Genomic DNA, 20095 nt, shown 5'->3' with positions numbered 1-20095 from the left:
TGCGCCTCCAGGGCCCCAGCCTGGCCGAAGTGACCAGGGCCGGGCACCACCGAGCGCGCCGGAGCCGTCCACGGGCGCCGCCTCAGCCCCCGCGGGGCCTCGCGGGCAGGGCGGGAGGGAGGCGCGGCCGCCGCGGTGCATGCCGGCACATGCAGTTTCCCGCCGCCTGCCCGCGCCCAGACTGCGTTTCCCGTGAAGCCGTGCGGGAGAGCGCGAGCCACGGTGTGCGTCAGCGGCGCGGGCAGCCAATCGCGGCGCGGCCGGGGCGAGCGCCGTCAGCCGCCAATGTTGTTTTCGCTGAGTCGAGCTGCTGTTGTTGGCGGCGGCGGCGCCATATTGGAAGGGACGAGCCCCTGTTAGCGAGAAGCCCCTTGGCGCTGGCCCGGCCGCCGCCATGCTGTATCTGGAGGACTATCTGGAGAGTGAGTGTGTGCGGGACTGGGGTGCCGGGCGGCCGGGCACGGCCGGTGGGGGGGGAGCCGGGGGGGAGCCGCGGCGAAGAGGCGGCGCCCCCCCTCCCCCACGGCGGTGAGTGACTGACTGTCTTCCTCCCTCCCTCCCTCCTTCTCTCCCCGCTCCCCCGTGTCCCTGCAGTGATCGAGCAGCTTCCCATGGATCTGCGCGACAGGTTCACCGAGATGCGCGAGATGGACCTGCAGGTGCAGAGTACGTGAGTCCCGCCCCCTCCGCTCTGCCCGCCCCCTCCCCTCCCCGCGCCCCGCGCGCGCCCGCCCCGCCCCGCCCCGCCAGCGGGGGGCGGCCGCGGGCACCGGCTCCATCGCCGCGCCCAGCCGCGGGCCCGCGGTGTGGGGAGGCGGGTGGAGGAGGAGGCGAAAGAGGAGGAGGCGAAGGAGAAGGAGGAGGAGGCGAAGGAGGAGGCGGAGGAGGGAAGCCGGGGGCGAGGTGGCGCCGCCGGGGCGCTCCGACTTGTGCGGGCAGCTCCGCTCCCCGCCACCGCCCCGCGGGCCGGCCCGGGGCCTCCGCGCCCCTTTCCCACCCCGCGCCCGGCGCTCCGGCAGCGCCGCTGCGGAGCTGAAGGTCGGGCGCGCCTCGTCGGCACCGGGCGCCTGGCGTCGTCTCCTGCGGGCCGGCGGCGCGGTGCAGTGGCCGCGGCGGCGGGAGGCGGCGCTGCGGAGGCCCGGCGCCGCGCGGGGAGCCGCCGGCACGCGGCGAGGGGCGGGGCGCGCTGGGCTGGCGCCGTGTCCGCCGGCGGCGCCGAGCCGCGACCTTGCCGAGCCGCCCGCTCCCAGCCCGGCCCCGGCCCGCAGCCGCGCCTCGGCGCGAGTAGGGCCTGACAGGAGTTTCGCTCCTGGGCTTGTGCTGCTCCCAGAGGCATTTTCGGTGGCACGTCCCAAACTCTTTAGATTTTTGATCCCTAAGAGCAGTGATGGTGGTTTGGAGCGTGAGTTATGTCCCACTCCTTTGGCGGGTAGCGGCGTGCTGTCTCTGAAACTTCCTGGCCAGCTCCCCTCGTAATAGCGAACGTGAAGGTGCTTCTTGCTCAGCCGCGTGTGCCCTGGCTGACAAGTAACCTCATACGCAGTCTGCTTTAGGTTTCTTTGTAGATCACTGTGTATGGGACTGCAGAATTATTTAGGTTGGGAAGGACCTTCACAATCATCCGTTCCAATCGTAAACTTAATACTGCGAAGTTCACCTGTGTCATCTTAAGTGCCACACCTACACATCTTCTAAATGCCTCCAGGGAATATCTCTGCTTATATCCTCATATAATCCACTGCCTTATGCTGTTTTAAGGACACGTTGCGTTTTCTTCTTTTCTGATGCGATCTTGTCTGGGACATAGGTGTCCTGTAACACCTGGTTAGGTGTTGCTGTCGTTTGATGTGTTTGATTAATACGTTTATCTCTAACTGTGGTACAAAGGTCTCTGTTCATGAAACTTACTGCACAAAAGATGAGAGGAATCACCAATACAGGAGGGTCAGACCACTGTAAAGAAGAATGAGAGAAGGAGCAAGGATTGAAATAACAAGTGAATGCCGTACAGGAATTCTTGAAAATGATAGTTTAACCTGCAATACATTGAAGTGTGGGCTCAGGCTTTCCCTTGGCTGTTTACTTCAGTGGACCCAGCAGGTCTGTTTAACAGGCTATTGAAACGTGTTCAGCTGGCTGTAGGATGTTTTTGTATACTATGGCCCAAGTGCTGTCTTGGATTCCGCACTTGAAGCTGTGGGAACAGAGCAATGGCTCCTCTTGGGAGGTAGCACCTCTGAACCAACAGTTGCTGAGGCACACCAGGAGAGGGAGCGAGCAGCTCACTGGCTTAGGTAGTTCAGAGCAAGTTCACAAATGTTACTTTTGTGCGGTAGGGAGGCAAAAAAGCTATTACTTTTTTTGAAGTGTGTTTCAGAACTGAGCCAACTAGCACCGCCAGAGTTGCAGCAGCATAATTTCCTCTGCTTTAACTGGAAGCGGCAAATAACACTCCACATTATATTACTGGAAGTAGCAAATAGCACTGGATATTGTATACTAAGGTCAACCTTAGGCCCAGAGAAAAGTTCTCTTGGAGCTTGGTACTTCTGCAATTCTTGCACAATGAGTGATAAAGCATCCAAAGGCATTTATGAAACTTCTGGACTAGCATCTCTTCAACATCAGTTGCCAAACTGCCCTTTGAATACTACATACAAAGGTGGAAGTTGTTCTCATGCTGTGACAGTGACTTGCTGTGAATATTCAGTATCTCTGAAGTACTTGAAAACAGCACTTCGATGAGTGATGCTGTCCCAGAAACCTGTATGAGTTGTAATTAAGAGATAACTGTGCTGCTGGGTTTTAGAGTCAATGTTGATGTTATAGTCTGTCCTGTTTGGACCACGTGGACATCTGAAGGGGCAGGTGCTGCTGTTTGTTGTTAGAAGAAATAATAAACCAGCTGTACCTGTTGTATGTCCTGATTAAGACTGCTGTGGGAAAAGTAAAGACCATCTGAGCTGCGATTTGACTCTTGCGCTTTAACTGAGTTCCACATGGAGGATAAAATATGTTTCTCTAAATTCAGATTATGGATTATCAGACCTCCATGGTAAAATGTCAAGGTCTGGAAAAAGGCCTCTCTCCTGATAGAGTTTCTGGCAACTCTCTTGGGAAATCTTATCTAAGAGATCGGTGTCTCAGAATATAGTATCACAGTTGGATTAAAAAGGTAGGGGAGGAGAAAAGGTGAAGGAACCTGAACATACCAGAGAGAACTTTTCATATAGATAATTAGAATTCATAATAGATCTGACCTGCATTCCCTTTTGCTGTTTCTGCCTTTCCAGGAGAGACCAGGTTTCTGTGGAAGTTTTCCCTTGGGCAGTCTTACACAGGCTGATATAGGTATACTCAGTAAAAAATGAAGATGTAAGACTGATTTTTTTTTTTTTTTTCTTTTCACATCTTTGGAGCTATTAGAATAGCTATCACCTAACTGTTTGCCCTCTGGGAATCAGAGATGGAACATTTGTGTCTCTTGGCTTTATGGACCAAATTAAAGTCATTTGGTCAAAGAACAAAGCTTTTAGCAGCTTCCATGTGGAGTGTGTGCAGGCTTCCTTGATGTTCAGGCTTTCTAAACTTTGCTCTGAAGAGCACAGTGCAAGCTGAAAGTGCTCATTGTACAGGTTCTCTCATCTTTAACCTTTTTTTATGCCAAAACGGTTTGACTACTTTTTTTGTCTAAGTAAAGTTGATGTGAGCCTATGTCACAATGGTTTGCCTTGGGATTAATTGAGCTCTGGCTGGTCAGTTGTTAGATTGCTCTTGGTTTTGATGCTGGACATTCTCAGCACAGGGAAACCCGATGAATGTTTTTTATCATTTAGTATGAATGATTGTTGGTTCTTTACATGAACAGTTATTTCTAGCTTTGAATTTTCACAGATTGTGAAAATCTTTGGGCTCCACTGGATTTGAAGAGTTTATCATACCTAGGAATTCATGAGTTTCTTGAATTAGTTAGTTTACTTTTTTTTTTTTTTTTTTGGTAAAGGATGATGCCCATCGTGTGATCCAGTTTTAATGGTGGTTTCTGAAAGTATCTTACGTGTTTTACACCCAGAGCCTGAAGTCTGTAGGTAGCTGGTGCATTGTCATGTTTGATTTGAAACTGCTATCTGGACAGTATTACTGAGAGTGCTGTGAAAAACGTTTTCAGTACTGTCATCTGTCCTGAGACTAGCAAGGCTATCAAAGCCAATTTGACCGAGGGAGCTGTGTGCGTTTGGAAAAATATGCAAGCTGTTGCATGCACAGGTGTCCAGCTGTTGAAATATTAAACTCAGTGTTGAGTTTCTTGGTTTGTTTTTGGTTTTTTTTTTGAAGGAAGGAAAGGGAAGGGAATCCCTGTTCCCATCTCAGTAAACAATGAAACAAATAACTTGTGGCTGACATTTTCCTTTCTTACAATAGTTAATGTTAGAGAATTAGTGATTTTATTTTTTCCCTTACGATACTTCTCAACTTCATGCAAGTGAGAATCCTGTCCAAATAGTGTTTCATCAGTGCATATATCCCTTAGTGCTACCCTGTGGGGGTGGGGGGAATAACTTTGTGAGTGCTTCCAATTTGCCCTCGCCCTTCCTAGCAGTACATACAGTGGAGAGGGCCTTGAATTAAAGGCAGTGACTTGACTCTTCAGTTGCTCTACCTTTTTGAGGCACTAATTTTTTCAATTATTTGGTTTTGTATTTGACTGTTTCTCTTAGGAGAACATTTTGTTTCCTGCTCAGTTTGTAACTGGCTAGAATGTTCCAAAATCAGCAGTCTAGAGCCCTGGGTGAGGAGTTTGGGTCGTGCTTTAAGTCACTACCACTGCTCTTAGGGACAAAAAACCTTTAGAACTTGGAGTCCTGCCTGTCCCATGCTGGAGAGCACAAGAACCTTGATGAGAATCCTACCAGAATGCAATTCTGCTTCTTGGAAATTAAGGTAAGTATTTCCCTTCTCAGTCCACTGTCACTTGGTTGTTTTGGTTTTGTTTTTTTTTTTCCTCTGATAGTTTGCACCTCAGTCCTGTCAACTTTGTTTAAGAAAAAAATTCCACCTTATTTCATAATGTTTATGTACGTGAGAAGATAACGTTTATCTTAATTTTTTCCTGTGCTACAGATGCAATGGATCAGCTTGAGCAGAGGGTAAATGAATTTTTTATGAATGCAAAGAAAAACAAACCTGAATGGAGAGAAGAACAAATGACATCAATCAAAAAAGTAAGGATATCACAGGAGTGGATCACACTTTTATTTTGCAAACAAAAAGAACCTTAGAAAAAAATAGCTTATGATTGATGGAGACTTAAGTGTTCAGAACTGTGACTTCCCTTGGGCTTTCACAGAGATGGATAAAACTACCTAGGACGGGAAAAATTACTGAAAAGTTTCTTTGATGAAGCATTTCTCTCAAGTTTTACCCAGTATTTGCTAGCATTTTAAAAATTATGATCCTGAAATGGTGAGGAAACCAGGTACTAAATTTTAGCTCAGATGTTTTGTTTCTGCTTGTGTGACATGGAGTTGTGTAAGCTAATTAGCTTTCTTTTAGGTGATATTTTTCAAGCTTAGCTTCAGCATTTCCTGTGATTCTGCCTATGTCCTTGTATGTATTATACATATGGTATATGTAGCTTTAGCAGGGGAGAAATAAGAAGGTGGATGTGTTCTGTTTTATCCTTCAACACTTGGGCATTGGTCATGGTATTGTTAGCAAGGTAATCCATCATTTTTTCAGGAGAAACTCCTCTGTAGTCTTCTACTTGCTACTTCAGTCCCTTATTTGGCCAAGGTGTTTTTTTCTTTAGTTAATACAAACAGATTGATATATTTAAAAAAAGAAAAAGTCAAAGCTCTGACTTCCCTGGCATAAACGAAAAATTTGCTTTTGACTTTAGTTTTACCAAAATTTCAAGTTTTCACCTAAGCAAGATACTCTTTAGTGGAAATTGAGAATAAAAAGGCACATAAACCTGTTTAAATCTAGAGTAAAAACATGTGCAGACATACTTATAAAAAAAAGGTTTTGTTTGTGGATTTTCATTAGTTAGAGCAGAGTTTAAAATTGGATTGCTTTAGTCAAATTATTATACATTTATGAATTATGTATTTTAAAATAATTTAAATTATGTACATCATTATGTCTGTTTAACTACAGTGTTGGAAAGGCCTCCCCTCACAGTACTTGTTAGCATAATTTTGAAGGGTGATAGTATCTGTGGTGGTCCTAAAGTTCCATATGACGTGAAATACAGTCTCATTTTGAATCTGTAACCTTATGCTGTATAGATTGTTTCTTTTCTTGTAGCATTTCTTGCAGAAATCTAAGGAGGGAGTGTCCATATCTTGTAGTTTGGCTTTTTCTAAGGCACAGACAGTAAATTGATACGTATTATATCTCTCATCTAAATTCAGCTGATTGTTGTTTACAGTAGAGTTTCATACTCTTTCTGAAAACTGACTTGCATTTCTCCTTGTAACTTACATTTTGCGCTGAATAACAAAGCTTAAAATGAGCGAAATTAATAATTTGAAAAAAATTCTCTTTATAACAGGATTATTACAAGGCTTTGGAAGACGCAGATGAAAAAGTGCAATTGGCTAATCAAATATATGATTTGGTAAGTGGACAGAAGGCTTGTGGTGAACTACCTAAATTTGTGCCCTAAGGACTTATAAACATTTTGATAAGCACTACAACAGTGCTGCCTGTACGGTTATGCCAGCTACATACAGATGTTTTTATTGGTGAAAGAAGCATTTCATATTTGTTGCTATGAGTAGTGTCACTTAAATACAAAACATACAGGAATAATTTTAGAAATCATAAGGTTTTTGTGCATGTTGGTTTTGTTTTAGTTTCATTTATTATTTTTTTCAAAGATACTGCAAGCAGGTTTCACTTCCTTATAGCATGTGTATTTTGAATTTTAAGTATCTTTATTTTACATTTTCTTAGAGAATAGAACCTGCAAGTCAGACTGCACTAGGACATAGTAAACATAAACCAATTATTTCTTGTCTGCTTTAATTTCACTTCAGATAACCAGAAGTTCAAAAAATTGGAACTTACCCTCTCTCTTGGTTAGTTGGTAACTGCAAAAAATTGCTCAGTTTTTAATAGTTTAGGGACAGGTACATTCTGCTGTATGACTTTAGATGAAGAAAGCATTGGAACATTGTGTCTCTTCCCATGAAATGAAGTTCAGGTTTTTTTGTTACTGTTAATTTTCAGTACCCAAGAGCAAGTCATAGTTTACTCAAACGCACGGGGTCTCTAAACTGGAAGTGTAAAGACTCCTTTTACTCAATACTTAGGTTTACTGGTGTGTATAGTGGCATGGCATAGAGATTGCAACTCAGTGAACTTGCAATTTCCCCAATGCTGCGCAGCCTCTTCTAAAGTGCATGTTCTTTCTCTTCCCCTTTCTGTAGCATACCCACAGTATCCCCAAGTCCTCCTCGCCTTTTTTTTCCTCAAAAAAACCCACTTTAACACCGTGCCTTGGAATGTCAGCTGCAGTAAGAGGAGGGCTTCTAGCTGCTGAGCCAATATGTAGCCTTCTTGTATCCTGTGATTGACTTCACAGCTTGGGAGCAACAGTGCTATTTTGGTGTTAACTCTAGTATCTCAGCGGAGTTAGGGAAATGTAGGTGACTGAGTAGTTATGCTTCTTAGCGGTCTTATACATGCTTAGTACAGCACGGCAGAGAGTTGCTGGATAGGAAATATTTAGTGATCCTGAGATTAAGGATGTTCATACTCATGTTCCGGAACTGGATGGTATTTATTGGTGCTTTGCCTCAAAAACAGGTAGACCGTCATTTGAGAAAATTGGACCAGGAACTTGCTAAATTTAAAATGGAACTTGAAGCAGATAATGCTGGAATTACAGAAATATTAGAGAGACGTAAGTATACATTATTTTCTTTAAGGACTTGACAGATTTTTCTGTCAATTTACAAAATTGAAATATTGTACCACTTGTTTGTGGCCAGCAGTATTTCCACTTGTTTCAGAATTGTGTTTTAACCTGCATGCTTTTCATCAGTCACTGATTCTGAAATTTTAGTTTCAACCTCAATTTTTATCGGTGAAGTCAAAATACAACTGAGCAATTAGAATTTTTTTTTTTTTGCACAACTGTTGCACTTACGAATTGTTACAGTAAGGTACATAATTCTTTGAACCTTTTTTTAATGACTGTAGGTATTCAGACAAGTACTTCAGCCTAAGCTTGCCACCTACCTAGTTAAAAGTGTACCGTTTCTTACTTGAATTGATTGCCACCAAGTTGAGGAGGGTCATTATTTTAGTTACAGGTGTGGGATGTCAAGTAAAGTTCGGTACTCAGTGGTTTTCTTTTCCCGAAGGGGAGAGAATGGGTTGTTTTGTAATAGGGTAGCGAGGGAGAAGCATTTTGGGTAAGAAACCTGCATGCTTAACAAATACAGCAAAACATCTAGATATCAAGTTCAAATGTAATCATGATTAATTTAAAAATTGATTTAACTGCTGTGATTACAGAGCTAAGAGGCAGTGACTGTTCTCGTATCCAAGGGTAGTGAAAGGTGATCTAAATCACTTGAGATTAGGAATAACTAGTCTTTCTTTGAACTTTGTGCGGCTTTGTCAAAAAGCTGGGAGTTTTTGGATATTTTATTTGTAATTGCTATTACAAATAACAGGCACAAAAAGAGAACTGCAAAGTAAGTGCTTTTATTGAACTAGCAACTACAGAAAAGGACTCCCAGCTGCAGGTTTAAGATGAGATACTGCCTTCAGTTGAGCTGTGTGTTTGGTAAGGTAGGTAGAGTTTCAAGAATTCAAAACAGAAAGGTACCAGATTGCATGTTGCATCTTTAAGGTTGCTTGGTTTTGTTTTGTTGTTGTTTTTTTTTTTTTTAATTAAGTGAAAAGTAGAAGCCTCTTAACATTTTTGGCTTTCAGAGTAAATCCATGCAGTTGAGGTTCCGCCAGAGGGCAACCTTTGGACTAGTTCATAACAGTTAATGTCAGCTCAGCCAAAATGTCTCCTTATGCTTTGAACCTCTTTTAGAATAATTTTCTTTAAACTTTTGTCAATACATTCGTGTACTTTTTGAAAGCACTGAAAGAGGTGAAGAAATGTCAAAGCTACAGATTTTGAAAAATGAGTAATTACTTACTTGAGTTGTCTTTTGTATAAATGTAAGTTGGTAGGTTTTGCAGCTAGTTCAAAATCTTTTTGTCAAAGATTCATACACAAATTGTTGTGTATTGGGCTGATGGAAATTTATGGTCAGAGTCTCTCCCATGCTGTGATTGTTTAGCCTCACATTAGAAGAAATACTAGTCTTAGACATGGACTTGAATTTGTGCCCTGTTGCCTTCCCCCTCCAACCCCCGCCTTCATTGAATTGTTGCTCTGTGTATTTTGCATACTAAGAAAATTTGGGTAATGATCCAGATCCCTTCCTGTTGAATGTTAGATCATCTTGACAAACGTTGCCAGTGCTTGTGTGCTTTGACTCCATCTGACAAGACGGACTCAGTGGGACAAGATACCTCGTTAATATAGTTTACCTGTTACAATTGTCTTTTCAATTCGCGTTGGTATAGATTGTCAGTATTTTTGGTGCAGCATTCTCAAACTATCAGCAGCTTGTGTGCAGCTCATTTGAATAAGTGGCATGTTGAGAACAATGTTATTTGTTCTCCATATTGGCCTTGATTTTAACTTCCTATTTCAACAGTTGAACAGCAGTAGTCACCAGTTTTTATTTTAAAACTGTTATTCTCACTGCCTCCTGGTTGTACAAAGGAAGGGTTTCAACTCTAGCAAAACCCCTTCTGTTTTTCTATTCTATTAAAATAAATATAACTGCATAGTGATTTGGTTAATATTAAAAAGATCCATTTAGTATCTAAAAGTCAAAACCTATCCTTTTTACCTCCCTCATAGGGTCTCTGGAGCTGGATACACCATCACAGCCTGTGAATAACCATCACGCCCATTCTCACACTCCAGTAGAGAGTAAGTATTTGAGACTTAAGAACATGTCCACTCTTTATGTTTGCTTATTTTGAGTAGTTGAGTAGTGTTAGGGAAAAAAAATGTTTGCAACTTTTTTCTTTTTCTCCAGACATGGGGGGGGGGGGGGAAGGCATAATTCAATGATAATCGTGCCTATTCAGAAGAAGTGCAAGAATGAAATAATAATGAAAACTGGTGGAAATTAGTTGGAAGTGCTGTTTTAAGGTCTTTAGTTATAGTTTGACTTTCAAGCTGGAAAGTTTTTACATTTAAGTTCCCTTCATTTGTTTCATTTAGAAAGGAGAAACAATCCATCTTCGCACCATGGTGCAACAGATCACGCTCCTGAAAAGAAGTTTAAATCTGAAGCTCTTCTATCTACCCTGACTTCAGATGCTTCTAAAGAAAATACACCAGGTAATCTTAATTGTCGTGGATTTTACTGCTTTTTAATCGGAAGATGAGAAACTCAATTATATTTGTGAGTTACTGTCTTTTGAAATCAGAGGCTTATACCCTTTCCTCTGGGATTTTTTGGTCATTTGAAATGTGAGAATTTGCAAACATTGTTACTCATCTGTGTTGTCCATGGAGCACAACAGCTTTGTTGTCATTTAACAGGAGCATGTTGCGTCTTTCCTTTTATTTACACTGCTTGGAAGAAGGTCGCAGTACAGTTTAATTCAGCCAGTAGCAGAAGTATAAGAGATCAATGCATGATTATTTCGGGAAAAAGAAACACATGCAACATTTTCCAAAGCAAGGGAAAAGAATTTTCACACTTTTTTTTTAAGAGTTGGTCTAACATGGCATTTGGCTACAATAAAATAAAATTCTTCCATGTGTTGTCTATTTCAAAAGAGGTGAGAAGTCTTTTTGAGTAATATGAAAACAAAAAGCCATGACTTTCTGCCCATTTTCAAAATTAGGGTGTTTCATAGTTTCTTTTCTGAAAATAAAAGATGGTGAGAGGTTACAGTAAGTAAATTACCTTACGCTTTGGAATTAAGTACTGTTGATCAGTTTCAGTAGTCTCCCTCATACCCATTTTACTTCTGTTTTGAAGGACCTGCACATGAGATGGTGCATAAAATGTAACTGTTTGAGCAGTCTGTAGATGGTCATGGAAATCTTGCATTACAACTGTGATTTATGGTTTTTAGAATTTAAGTTTATTAACAGTTTTACTTCGGAGGCAGGATAGGTGTACAGTCACATTTTTACTCCCTTCTTAATGGTTACGGTAGTCAGCATTATTTCAGTAGAGGTTGGGTTTATAGACATGGCAGCTGCATCTGTTCCTTGATAACTGAATATGATCGTGAGTACTGTCTTTCTAAAAGGAGTCCTTGCACGTGAGGGTAGGTGGGCAACAGACTTTTTTTCTTAAGCCAATACTGGCTGTGTCAAATAATGTCTTACACTTTTTTCCAAATGATCAGACTGCTCTGACGCATAAACGGAGTTCCGACTCTTTCACTGGTTGTCATGTATAACTCTTCTTAAAATGCAAAGGTATTTAGTTTCATTTTGAATTTCATAAATGTGTTCTGTTCATCAAGGGTGTCGAAACAGTAATTCATCATCCTCTTCAAACAATGCATACAATACAAACTCTTCTCAACCATTGGCATCATATAACCTGGGCTCATTATCTTCAGGATCTGGGGCTGGTGCAATTACCATGGCAGCAGCTCAAGCAGTGCAAGCCACAGCACAGGTAATGTCAAAACATTCTTGTCATTCTGCATCTGCTATCAATTAAGAAGAAAGAGTAGTGATTTTTTTTTTTTTTTTTTAATCTGAGTTCCCATGATGACTTTCAGCAGTGTGATTCCGTTCTCATATCACCATTTGGGTTCATATGCTACAGTTTCATCCTATAAAACTTGCATAAAGGGACAGCTTATGTTCTAGCTTTTCTTGTGGGACATTCTTACACCTTTTTACCATTTACATCATTTTGTTAGCAGGGTAACTAATGATCCTGTGCAGATAATTAGCAGTTAGCAGCCTGGTATGTCTTCTGTAAGAGCTCTACTGTGTAATCTGATACAATATCAGTATTCCTTTAGATGAAGGAAGGAAGACGAACATCCAGTCTAAAAGCCAGCTATGAAGCATTTAAGAACAACGATTTTCAGCTTGGAAGAGAATTTTCATTATCCAGAGATTCAACTGGATATTCATCATCAGCTCTGGCATCTACATTAACACAGACATTAAGTTCATCAACCACAGATTCACGAAGTGGCAGAAAAAGCAAGTAGGTTTTCTTGTTGAATGCAATTACAGCTTTTAAGACAACTAAGCTTTTCTTTAGAGGTCATGGGCCATATATGTGGGAAGGGGGATCAGCAGAAATAGTGATTGCCTGCTGGCATTTTTTTTTTTTTTTTTTTTTTTTTTAGTTCAGGGCTTTCTTCTTTTGTCATTTCATGTCTTTTTTTTTCTTTAAGCAAATTCACTTCAGGGTTTTAAATAAATGTCTTGCTTTGCTTTGTATTCTGTGATATAGTCTCGTTTCTTCCTTTGTTCTTCTGTGTTCTGGAGAGAAGATTTGCCCTAAAAGCAAATTTGGGGAATTACCATGCAGTGGCTTAGATGATTTTGAAATAATGTGGAGATCTGCTTCATGCCACTTCTCAAATAATCACAAAGTGGTTTCTGGTGCTGCCCATCTAGGACAGGAAACAGAATGAATTTTATTTCTGATTAAAATGAAGTTTAAAAACATTTTAAACAACACAGTGTCACAACACATTGTGACAGCAATCCACACAAGCTGTACTTGAGAGCGCCTGTGTCAAAATGCCCATCCTTTTAAACTGACTTGTGGGTTTTTTCTTCATAGAAATTTGTGTGTGTTCACAGCTCAGTTAGTAATTTTATCTTACCCATACATGAAAAATGCTTCTATCTTGGGTGTCAGATCTGACCTATAAGCAAAAGCTAGAATTTGTATTCTGTCACTGTTCTATGGAGACATTAGTGATGCTTGAGTGGAGATTAACATAGAATCAGTCATCTTCAAAACAGTTATCTATTGTACATGACATATGACATTTTTTATATGTAAATTCCTCTTTTATTGGTAATAAAATTTTTATGGGGACCTGACACCAAGGCTGTTGTTGGAAAATTTTGTGAAGAAAAAGGTTCATTAAAGGTATTTGGCAGTTTAAAGCTGTTAGATTCAATTGATTAGAATAGCATGGCTCACATTTGTAAGCTGGTACAACTTGTTTTCTTTTCCAAAGAACATTCAGTGTGTCCATTTCAGTTCTTGCAATTGTTGAATGAAATCTGTTGGGGAATGATGCTTTGGGATTTACATACTGCAGTATTTCAGAGTCAACAAAGTACTTTCTTAGTGATTCTTTCACTTGGCAGGAAATGAAATGATGTATGCTATTTTTTTCTTCTTATTTTACCCTTCCCCAGAAACAACAACAAATCTTCAAGTCAGCAGTCCTCATCATCTTCCTCTTCTTCCTCTCTATCATCGTGTTCTTCTTCATCTGCACTGGCACAAGAACTCTCTCAGCAAACAGCAGTAATACCAGAGACCGATTCTAATAGCCAGGTTGACTGGACTTATGATCCAAATGAGCCACGTTACTGCATTTGTAATCAGGTAAGGATGGCTTCCAACCCGAAACACAGCTACAGCTGCTATTTCGTTGCAGCTGAACTTCCTTCTCTGATTGCTAATTTAAAAACATTCTGTTGCAGTCTTGAAATTCTGATATGTTTTTATTTACTTACTGCTGATATGAATAATAAATTCAACTGTTGAAGCTAAAACCAAGGAAGTTTTCTGGTGATATGACATGCTTAGAGAGTTTTAAATCTTTCAATGAATTCAGGAATAACTCAATTAAAAATTGAATAGGTTCACAGTGAATGTAGTTAAAATATTAAAGTTAGTGAGGAATTGGCCTGATCTCCCCTACTTTCCTTTAAAAAAACCCAGCAAATGATCCCGAAACAAAAGCTATCCAGAAACTTGTGAAACTGAATGACAACATGAGAAACTTTGATGTAAAAATGCCTGTTCTTAAAGACTTTTAAGGGTGTTGGCATTTTTCAGAGTTTATAGACTTCTGTAATTGTCTTGAAAATATTTGATTGTTTCAAATAAAGTGCTTGAAATTGTCATGTATGCAAGGGAAATATCAATATAATCTGGAAAACTGGGCTGATAGTGTGCCGAGTACTATTTAGAGCAAAATGTGCTTCATTCAGGTTTTGAATACTGACCTTTTTTTATCCAACCTAAAATATGCAGGAAGTATCTTTGCTTTTCTTTTTTGCATAAAAAATTTTTGAAAATCAATTTTCTATGAACTTTGGGTTCTTTGGGTTGTGTAACAAAAGAAAAATCAAAATGTTGCTGCTGTTTAATGGAAAAACTCCTCAAAGGAAGAAACTTGAACTTTAGCCTTTTGAAAACATTGATTGCTTTTCATTACTAATATAACTATTAATAAGGTTTTTGTTTCTTGTTTGCTAGGTGTCCTATGGTGAAATGGTAGGCTGTGATAACCAAGATGTAAGTAACAATGTTCAAAAGGCTCATGGGAGGCTTGTGCATGTAACTATTGGTTGCAGGAGTTACTTTTCTTTAGAGTTAGCGTTGGAGTACAGCTTTAGAGTGACGTGCACATGCGTTGAACTGTTCTTCAGGAAACTTCTCATCTGTCCCCACTGTTCAGGTTCTTTTAGAAGGCTTCACCCTTTACTGGGAACGTTTGATATCTTTAAAATGCCCTTTATTTCTGAGAATTTGTAGCTATGTCACTACTGTTATCAGTTGTCCCCTTCAAGTAAAATAGTTGTAAAAAAACAGTTGAATGTAATCATGTATTTACTGAGATACTACATTTAAACAGGAGTGAGTGATGACTTTTGTGTCACTTAGTGTTGACAAACTGAATATTTCAAAGCACAACATACTTTTTTTGCTGTTAATGAGTCCATATGTGACTCCTAGAATTGTAACTTTCCTTAGTCCGTTGAATATATCTTCGGGTCTTAAATCCTCCTCTCTTCTTGTTTGCCCTGTGACTTTGTGTGAGTAGCAAAATCTTTGCTTTTTACTAATACTTCATTTTCACAGTATTGTATTTGTGATAGGTATTTTGAAAAAAACTCAGATCCCAAACCTTCTCTTTAATTCTGCTTTTATAGTGCCCTATTGAATGGTTCCACTATGGATGTGTTGGACTGACAGAAGCACCGAAAGGGAAATGGTTCTGTCCACAGTGTACGGCTGCAATGAAGAGAAGAGGCAGTAGACATAAATAAGTTTCTTCATCTGGAAAACAAATTACATACTAAAGGTTTTATAGAGGACTTGGGAGGGGGAGGAATCCCACCACACTTCCTTGCAACCACTTAAGGGTTAACATAGCAGTCGTAAGATCTTGAACTATTGATTTTGCTAGTTGTGTTTTAATATTGTAAGTAAATTATTTATGCACATTGATGTGCTACGGATACTATTCCAGTGAGCCTTGGATTGTTCCAGTGGCCAGCATATGCAGACATTTGTACTATCAAACCATTTTCTCTAAGCAGTGGGCATTCTACAATTACTCAATCTTCCAAAAATTCCGATAAATCAAGATTTTAAATGTATGTTTTATATACAACAGATATATTCTGCTGCATGTACTGTACTCAAGAGCTGTTATGTAACACTATGTATATAAATGGTGCAAAAAGTCAGTGCTTCTGAAAAAAAAAAGAGACAATGGTTTTTAAAATGCCTTTATAGCTTTGGTTCTTTATGAAACTTAATTCAGCAGGCTGAAGAAAATGGTTCTTGTATACAGCGGGCTGTTGTCCTCTAGGGTACTTGAGTATGTAAAAGCAAAAAAAATGCTGTAGAATAAAACAAACTTGTGCCATTAGTCTTTATATGTTTCTGCTCCAGAGAAGGTGCAGGCCATAAGAGGAAAAAAAGGTGTTAAAGTGATGATAAATTTTTATACCAAATGTGTTTATTTTTTTGTGCAAGTAATCCTTTACATTTGAATTGTATTAGGTGTTACAATAAAACAACCTCAACTCCTGAAATAATGTTTTCCGTACATTTGTCAAAAAAAGGTTTGTCCCTGAAATGATATCAGAGGAACACAGCTGAGTTTGCATAAGAAATTCCTGTACGTGACCCATGTGGAGGATGGTTGCACAGGAGGACATTTCTCTCATGGGTGGGTAACTAATACATACGTAGGCAAATGCTGAAATGTATTTGCTTTGATGTGTCTGTCTCCGAGCAATCAGTGACACCTGCTTAAATGGGCACAAAAGTTCTGTTTTCCATGTAATTAAAAAAAAAAAAAGGATTCCTACCATGTCAAGAGATACCTACAGACAGGATTGCCTTCCTGTCTGCATGGTATGTATGGAAATGGCACGTATGGAAATGGGAAGGGGAGAAGAGAACCATAGTAAGAGTGTCTTGCAGTGACCGTATTCCTTCCTGGAGAGTGGTTTTCATGTATAAACCAACACACACTTCAGGAAAGAAAAAAGGGAGTTAGTTCATCCTGCTTGTAGAACCCCTGGCGTAACGGGAAGCCCAAATGCAGGCCTGTGGATGGTTGGATCTATGAGTTGTACATGTTGTAGTGCAGGATCAGAAAACTGATCTTTAAATTAGACCTTGACCATGAATAGAATGGAAAGGTTTTCTGTACTTTCTTCCCCACTTGCTTATTTTGGCCATAGTTTGTAGATTTCCTTTCACTGACAATTTCCTTTTGTTGTTTTTGTATGGCTCTTTCATGCAGCAGCATTGAAGAGAATTAAGATTATTACTCCTTTTTTTTTCCTTCCTACTTCCTTCCGCTACTGAAAAAGTACACTTTCCCTTTTGTATAAAGATTTTACTTTAGCGCTGGGTTGCTCTTCAGGCTGTCAAGCTGGAGGACCGTGGTGTTGGTGTGGTTGCTTTCCAAACCCACACAGAGAAGTGAGGGAGAGAAGCAGTGTTTCATTGCATAGCTGTGCAAATACTGTCAAGGAAATAAAAAGAGGCTTATTAGTAATAGGAGTACGTGCAGAAAATGCAGGCTTTACCCAAACCGAAATGAAACTGGGATTCTGGCACAACATTTATTTAAAGAGGAGAATAGTAGGCATTTTAAATCCGTGAAGCTGGGGTAAGTAGATGTGTAAGAAAGGAAATGTGATTATGGATGGTAAACAGACTTTGGTAAAAGAATAGGGGAGAAGTTGGAGAAAATAAACAACAAAGAGCAGTGTAACTGAGGCTGCATTAAAACTGGGAACTGAACCCGCTGTATGTAGCCCTGTGGAAATCTCTGTTTAAAAAAACACTTGAGGACTAGAATATCTGGCTTAAAGTAAGATATAATATTGAGACAACAGAGATAACAAAGTCTGTTCCGTTGGAAACTGGTGCCATGCTGTGAACTGAAGTTAAGCAACAGGTAATCTAGACTCCACTTGGACTGAATGTCTATGTCTCTAGGGCTAAGAAGTAAGTCCTCTGAGAACTGAGACCATATATAGCAAAATCCCTCACTCTGCTGGTAACCGTAACTAAGGTGGTGCAGAGGCTGCAACTCCAAATAACTTCAATTTTTAGTGCGAGCATTTGTTTGCTAATTCATTGCAATATAAATTATTTTTTTCATGAAGGAGCTACTTGGAGAACTCTCAAGAGGAAAACCCCCTACCTCTGTCCTCATTAGTACATTAATGTTTTCTGTCAGAGTTAAGAAAACAGAAATGGACCAATGTGAAAACATGAAAAAAAAAATGCAATACATAAGTCAAAGATGTAGAATAATAAAACCTGTGCATGCTTTTGTTTTGTTTTCTTTTAAACAGGAAGCCTGTGAGAAAAGCTTATAGGTCAGCAGGTAATTACAGTGTGAAAGCTGAGTAGTTACATATTGGCAGAGTCCTTGCCTCATGGTCATTTGAGTTCTTGGAAGCTTCACCAAGTAGGTAAGGCCAGGTTGATGCAGTCCACATAAAGGCGTTTAGAGTGTCTCTTATCAAAGTTTCTTTAAAAACCAGTGATGCACTGGCTGAAGAGTGAAGGTCCCTTAATGTTACATGACTATTTGCAAAATAGAACAGTAAATAGTAAAGGAATAAATCACCAGTATTCCCAACCCAGAGAGGCTGCTGGAGGAGTCCAGAAGGGCTCTGCTGCTCAATGGATACGTAACAGATCAGTTAAAGAGGAGTGAATAGTAACAGTGTTTGCACTTACGGCAGGTTCTCAACTACCACAAAAATGTAAAGTGTTAGGAATAGCAGAACAATCTCATGATACTGAGTGTGATTATACGGAAGATGTAATTCAGGATTTACTAAAATACTGTAAATATAAAATAAGGTATAATATAATGCTTCAGACTCAATTTACCTGCAGCTGGGGCCTCTGAAGGAGCTCTTGCAGGGTAGGAAAGCGATTTGGAGTTCTCTCGGTAACGCTATGGAAACATCAGCTCACTGCTCAGCAGCAGGTCAGACAAGGGCGAAGAACGACTCATTAGGAGATAAAGAACAGAACGGAAAACAGTTCAACACTGTAAACTGGTGGTTTCACTTAGGTCTTAACATAGTGTAAAATTCCAGTCCGTTCTGCTGTAAAAAGGTAGCAAAACTAGGGAAGGCTCAAATGGGAGGATTAAAGTAGTCAAAGCTGTGTAATGACGACACATTTGAGAAGGAGCTGAATTGTCTGGGACCCTTCTGGATGGGAAAGAGGAAGTTTAGTGAGGATGTAATCTGCAAATTCAGGAGTGCTGTGGAAAAGGTATGTCTTTTTGTTAGAAGAAGTAGTAGGGAGATAGCCAGTCCAAAATGAAGAGCATTTTTTCACACATGCCATGCTTAAATTGCAAAACTGCCCATATAGCTTACATGGTGTAAGAAGTGACTGAGAAATTAATGGAAGCAAAGCCTGTGGAGGCATAAAATGCAGAAGTAACACACCTGAGTAGAAAACTCGCTGAAGGCTGATCACTAGAAATTAAGAGTTTGTAACCAGGGAAGTGTTCCTGGATGCCTGTGACAGTCCTACAATCCCCGGGCATACACCACTGAATGCAGTTTGATACAAGACACTAGGTTAGGCAACCCTTCTGCATTATGCAGTGCCACTGCTTTTAGTTTCATCTCAATGCTCCAGCATTTGCACGAATTTTTAGGGTGAGGAGGTATTTGTTTTACCACAAACTGAGAACCAATGTGCTAAGCACTGTAATAAAAAATAATAAGTGGTCTATGCCTTGTAAACTGTATTGTCTGTTTGCGTTATGAAGTAACGTTTTTTCCTCAGCTGTAGGTTTTATTTATTCTAGGTCTGAAATAAAGAAGAAAGAAGAAATACATCTATGTTTCCTGCTCTGAAAATCCCGCTAGGTTGTCTCTCTGAATAGCACAGGACAATCTGCATTCTTGTCCTCTTTACTGAACTTTGCAAAACGTTGTTTAACCACACACAGTAAAGATGAGAAATTCAGAGGCTTGTTTCCATTTTTTGTTCCGCCTCACCAGGGGGGTACTTCGCACTGCCAGCTGACTTTTCCTGGAAAGTTTTTTCATGTCCCACCTCATCCTGCTGGAACGCCTGGACCATGCATTTCCTATGTTCAATAGATGTGACAGGTGAGAGAAGGAGAACCCAGGTGGCCTTCACTTTGACAGCAGACGGTTCAGTTTTGCACTTCTACACTCAAAGTCTCTGAGAAGCAGAATCGCAAGAGGGATAAGGGTCTGACTTTTTACATGCTCTTAGGGGTATACATGAATGACTAAAATTAGGCCTCACCGCATGAATGCAGTCTCTGCAGTTTGTTACTTTTCCCACAATTGCCTAAAATGCTCTGAGAATAATGCAACTAAAAGAAAAAAAAATGCCACACTTCAGTATATCTATACCAATTTACAGTAATATTACTCTAGCACTTTCAAATCCATACCTTGCTTTTATACTTACATGTTATTCTATAAAGACAAACAGCAGCTTTTTCCTCTAGCTGAATCTTGTATTTAAGAGCTATTTAAGCATGCAAAAGTTGT

At 40.3% G+C, this 20095-nt stretch overlaps 1 protein-coding gene across 6 annotated transcripts; it reads left to right on the top strand.

Moving 5' to 3' along the window:
- Positions 1-241: 241 nt before the first annotated feature.
- Positions 242-16105, top strand: ING3 (inhibitor of growth family member 3). 6 transcript variants are annotated; one of them, XM_055808834.1, is made up of 13 exons: positions 256-422; positions 595-666; positions 4835-4941; positions 5122-5222; positions 6557-6622; positions 7816-7912; positions 9947-10018; positions 10316-10435; positions 11581-11738; positions 12094-12284; positions 13463-13655; positions 14535-14573; positions 15212-16105. In XM_055808834.1, exons 4-13 carry the CDS (start codon positions 5127-5129, stop codon positions 15326-15328), a joined length of 1149 nt encoding a protein of 382 aa, XP_055664809.1. In that variant the 5' UTR covers positions 256-422; positions 595-666; positions 4835-4941; positions 5122-5126; the 3' UTR covers positions 15329-16105. The 6 variants fall into 6 exon arrangements, with proteins under 6 accessions (XP_013158742.1, XP_005242541.1, XP_055664809.1 ...); XM_013303288.3 differs by lacking the exon at positions 4835-4941 and having other exon boundaries at positions 242-422; positions 11680-11738; XM_005242484.4 differs by lacking the exon at positions 4835-4941 and having other exon boundaries at positions 242-422.
- The last annotated feature ends 3990 nt before the right edge of the window (positions 16106-20095 follow it).

This window comes from Falco peregrinus, chromosome 6 (assembly GCF_023634155.1).
Source record: "Falco peregrinus isolate bFalPer1 chromosome 6, bFalPer1.pri, whole genome shotgun sequence".
Taxonomy (NCBI): domain Eukaryota; kingdom Metazoa; phylum Chordata; class Aves; order Falconiformes; family Falconidae; genus Falco; species Falco peregrinus.
This window is presented reverse-complemented; position numbering and strand designations above follow the sequence as displayed.